The sequence below is a fragment of the Gadus morhua genome, chromosome 3 (assembly GCF_902167405.1).
Source record: "Gadus morhua chromosome 3, gadMor3.0, whole genome shotgun sequence".
Lineage (NCBI taxonomy): Eukaryota > Metazoa > Chordata > Actinopteri > Gadiformes > Gadidae > Gadus > Gadus morhua.
This window is the reverse complement of record NC_044050.1, coordinates 11,747,674-11,752,673: the sequence shown is the minus strand read 5'-3', so window position 1 is coordinate 11,752,673 and position 5,000 is coordinate 11,747,674. Positions and strand designations below refer to the sequence as shown.

The window sequence follows — 5,000 nt, the reverse complement described above, 5'->3', positions numbered from 1 at the left end:
TGTGGAAGCGTGTGTGAGTTACAGTGCAACAATATGTGCCTGTACTGCATGAAAGGGAAATGAATGCAGTATGTGTGAGTGTATGTGTGTGTGTGTGTGTGTGTGTGAGTGTGTGTGTGTGTGTGTGTGTGTGTGTGTGTGTGTGTGTGTGTGTGTGTGTGTGTGTGTGTGTGTGTGTCGGTGTGTGTCGGTGTATATGTGTTTTTATCGATGTGTGTATGTGTTTGTGTTTGTGTGTGTGTGTGTGTGTGTGTGTGCTTGCAGCAATGTATGTGTGTGTCTGTGTGTGTGTGCCTGTGTATGTTGGTGCTTGTGTAAAAGTATTGTTTTCCTATGCATGCGTGTGTGTGTATGTGGGCGTATTGGGGTGTGTGTGTGTGGTTCTGTGTGAGTTAGTGAATGAATGATTCAGTCAGTGAACAAGTGAGTGAGGGTGGGTGAGTGTATTTATTGTGTGCATATATGCCTGTGTGTGAGCTAATTTGTGGCTGATTTAAATTATGTCTTTTAATGTGTATTTGTGTGTGTATGTGTCTGTGTTGTGTGGAATTTAATCTTTGAGCATAGTGTGTCATAGGGTGTGTGTGTGTGTGTGTTTGTGCGTGTGTGTGTGTGTGTGTGTGTGTGTGTGTGTGTGTGTGTGTGTATGTGTGCATCTTGTGCAGTTTAATATGGATAAGGCGTGACAGTATGCGCACACAGGCTGAGCAACTTTACCATACATCCTCCTGTATGTATATGTTATATCTAGAAAACCCAGTCTAGTATACTTTGCATACAGTAAAGATATATGTTACAGCTAGTAAACCCAGTCTAGAATAATTTACATACAGTATACCCAGTCTCGTATACATAAGTGTCATCTAGTAAAAGCAGTCTAGTATACTTTACATTCAGTAAACCAAGTCTCGTATATATACGTTACATCTAGTAAACCCAGTCTAGTATATTTGACATACAGTAAACCCAGTCTCGTATATATACCTTATATCTCGTAACCCAGTCTAGTTTACTTTACATACAGAAAACCCAGTCTTGTATACATACGTTACGTCTAGTAAACCCATAGTATACTTTACATACAGTATACCCAGTCTCCTATATATACGTTACATCTATTAACCCAGCCTAGTATACTTTAAATACAGTATTACCAGTCTTGTATATATAAGTTACATCTAGTAAACCCAGTCTAGTATACTTTACATACAGTATACCCAGTCTCGTATATATAATGCCCCGTTTACATGAGGACGCTTGCGGGTAAAAACGACAACATTTTTCATCGGAAGTGCCTTAGAAGGACCTCAGTGTACAATACTTTACATACAGTTAGCCCAGTGTAGTATATATAAATTACATACAGTAAACCCAGTCGATTATATATGTTTTATAGAGTTAACCCAGTCTAGGATACTTTACATACAGGCAGTCCAGTCTAGTATACTTTATATACAGTTAGGCCAGTCTAGTACATACTGTTAATCCAGTCTGGTATATATACTGAAAAACAGTAAGCCCAGTCTAGAATGCCTTGGATACAGTCAACCCAGTCTACTATAATTATGTTAAATGCAGAAACCCATTTAGGACTATAGACTTTACATACAGTGAACCCAGTCTAGTATATATACTTTACATACAACAAACCCAGTGTACTAATAAATCTAGCCTTGCATATATACTTTACATACAGTAAACCCAGTCTAGTAAATATAGTTAACATATAGTAAACCCATTCTAGTATACTTGACTTACAATCAGCACAGTCTAGTATCTATAGTTTACTAAAAGTAAACCCAGTGTAGTATACTGTACATACAGTAAACCCAGTGTAGTATATGTTAATACAGTAAGCCCAATCAAGTATTTATACTTACCATAGAGTACAACCAGTCTAGTATGTATACTTAACATACAGTAAATCCAGTATAGTATACTTTACTTACAATCAGCCCAGTCTAGTATATATAATTTTTATACAATTAGCCCAGTCTAGTATAAACACGGTAAAGTCAGCCAAGTGAAGTATACGTTACATACTGTAAACCCAGTTTAGCATACATCCTTGACATACAGTTAACCCAGTATAATATATATAGATTTTAGATACAGTTCTAGATATTTGTTAAGCTACATTATGTACCACACACACACACACACACACACACACACACACACACACACACACACACACACACACACACACACACACACACACACACACACACACACACACACACACACACACACACACACACACACAAATACACACATACGTACATACATATACCCACAAACATAAATACATACATACATGCATACTTACAAAACAACACACACACACACACACACAGACAGACAGACAGACAGACAGACAGACAGACAGACAGACAGACAGACAGACAGACAGACAGACAGACAGACAGACAGACAGACAGACAGACAGACACATACATACACGTATACTACACACAATGTCTGGGCCTTCAATGTGATTGAATGATTTTGTCCCAAATGTTACTTTGCAACGACTATGTTACAATATGTTTTGAATACCATAACAGTATACACACACAAACAAACACACACACACACACACACACACACACACACACACACACACACACACACACACACACACACACACACAAACACACACACACACACACACACACACACACACACACACACACACACACACACACACACACACACACACACACACACAATAGTGTACACATACAATGTTTCGGCCTTTGGTGTATACTTTGAATGTGTTTGTCCCTCATAGTTGTTACTTAGCAATTGCTATGTTACACCGTATGTCTCTCTGCTATTAAAGAGTGCATTAAGCAAGTGCCTTACAACAATCTCAATGTGAAAACATCAAGGGTTTACACATCCATGATCACTAGTGACCTGTGATGGAGAAAATTTGAATCCTTTTTTGAAAATGTAACTGGCGAAAGACCTCTAAAAACATACAGTGGGATATGAAGTAACACAAATCAGAAATGTACTAACTTAATGAAGCTGTATGGGTTTTACCAGTGCATTCACTACCAGCTATAGATCATACCTAAGTCGCTTCCGATAAAGTATAGCAAATATATGTGTTTCTGTGTTGAAAACATCTCCTAGAGCCACATTAGTGAGAAAAAAGGTATTAGCACAATTTATCATTTAACCTAACGAGGACCATTGAAACCCATAATCGATGTACTTCCAACGCTCTTCAATGAACCTTGCAAGGTAATGTTGGTACTGAGTGAATAGGATTATAAGCATTAGCCTTCCTTCACTAAAAGTAAAATAACGATAATAACTCTACTTTGTGCCTCAATATACTGTTGGGTTGGAGATAAAATAGAAATTCTAAAACAAGAAAATCTAAAATAACATCAATATCAACATACCGGTGCAGTCATAATACTTTACTTGCTATCTATTCTTCCTAGAAACGATCAACTTTTTTGCGGACGCGTCTATTTCTACGTAGGGGTAGTAGATACCAATCTATCGAGGCTCAGTACCCGTGACACACATCCTCCGGTCAAGCTCTCTAGCTGAACACCCAATTCAAATTAATTTACGTCGAGCAATCGAAAAAATTGTAGAGATTAATGAAAACGGTAGAGTTTTATTATGTTTGCTCGACAACCCCCCTCTACTCCGCCAGAATGGGCGCGTCTAGAATAACCTTCGCGTGAGCTAGTAGAGTGAAGAGAGAGCGAGAGGTACGGAGGAGATCAGCAGTCGCGAGCGTGAATATGGCGGAGACCGTACGCTCTCTCTTCGACTACCGGGAGGCGCAGACCCTGGACAGCGACGGAGATGGCATCAAACCGGCACCACCGCCTCGGGGGTGAGAGAGTTAAACCAGTCATGACTTTAAAAACCTAGTTGAAAATTTGGAATTATAACCGTTTTCCTCCTCACTGACAGCGAAATGGTGTGTGTGTGTGTGTGTGTTTGTCTGTGTGTCAGCGCGCGTCAATCTGAGGATGTTTTTCATATAACTAAGTTGTAAACACGCTTAACATTGTCAGGTATTAAAAAGTGTCACATTAGGAAAATATAGGTTACATCGTGGTGTATTTTTATCCAGCGTTTCGTTTATTGAGCGTAACGTTAAGTTATACCATCGCTCGAGGGAGAGAGGTGTGTGCGCGCGTGCGCGTGTTTGCGTCTGTGTGCCCGCGCACGTGTATGTGACTGTATCTAGGTTCACCTAACGCATGTTTAGCTGTAATACATGCTTCTAATTTTACACTGAAAGCCGTAAAGCTATGTCAAAACTAAGCAACTAGTTGACTTTCTTGCTATAGTTGTTATCCGGGTCACTAACTGGGTGTCATATGTCAAAAGTTTTGACAATCGTTATATTTATTAAAACAACCCATTGTCACAAGCCTAAAGAAATTACAAATGTTTCTCTCAACGTTCTCCTATTTGTCTGTCTTTGGGTGCGCGCGCGCCTCTGTGTCTGAGCTGTGCGTGTGTGCGCGCAAATGTGAGCGTATGCGTGCACGCGGCTCTGTGTGTGTATGGTTGTGTTAGAGTGAGAGAGAAAAGCACACGCATACACACGCAGGGAGGGGGAGAGAGCGTGAGAGAGAAAGGAACAGCTCTCTCCCTGTGTGTGTTTGTGTGTGTGTGTGTGTGTGTGTGTGTGTGTGTGTGTGTGTGTGTGTGTGTGTGTGTGTGTGTGTGTGTGTGTGTGTGTGTGTGTGTGTGTGTGTGTGTGTCTGCGTGTGTGTGTGTGTGCGTGTGTGGGGAGAGTGTGTGTTTGTGTGAGGGAGAGCGAGGGAGCGAGAGAGACACACACACACACACACACACACACACACACACACACACACACACACACACACACACACACACACAGAGGGAGGAGGAGTGTGTGTGCAAGGGGGAGGGGAGCTGTATGTGTGTGTGTGTGTGTATGTGTGTGTGTGTGTGTGTACTCCAGAGCAGAGGAAGGGGAGGGATGTGTG

At 40.8% G+C, this 5,000-nt stretch overlaps 1 protein-coding gene across 2 annotated transcripts in view; it reads left to right on the top strand.

Annotated features, from left to right (window-relative positions):
* Positions 1–3,714: 3,714 nt before the first annotated feature.
* si:dkey-117m1.4 (uncharacterized) overlaps positions 3,715–5,000 on the top strand; it is a 22,477-nt gene continuing 21,191 nt past the window's right edge. For both annotated transcript variants that reach the window (XM_030351769.1, XM_030351768.1), the window contains exon 1: positions 3,715–3,868. In XM_030351769.1, coding sequence (XP_030207629.1) covers positions 3,774–3,868 — 95 coding nt within the window. In that variant the 5' untranslated portion in view covers positions 3,715–3,773. The remainder of the gene's footprint in view (positions 3,869–5,000) is intronic.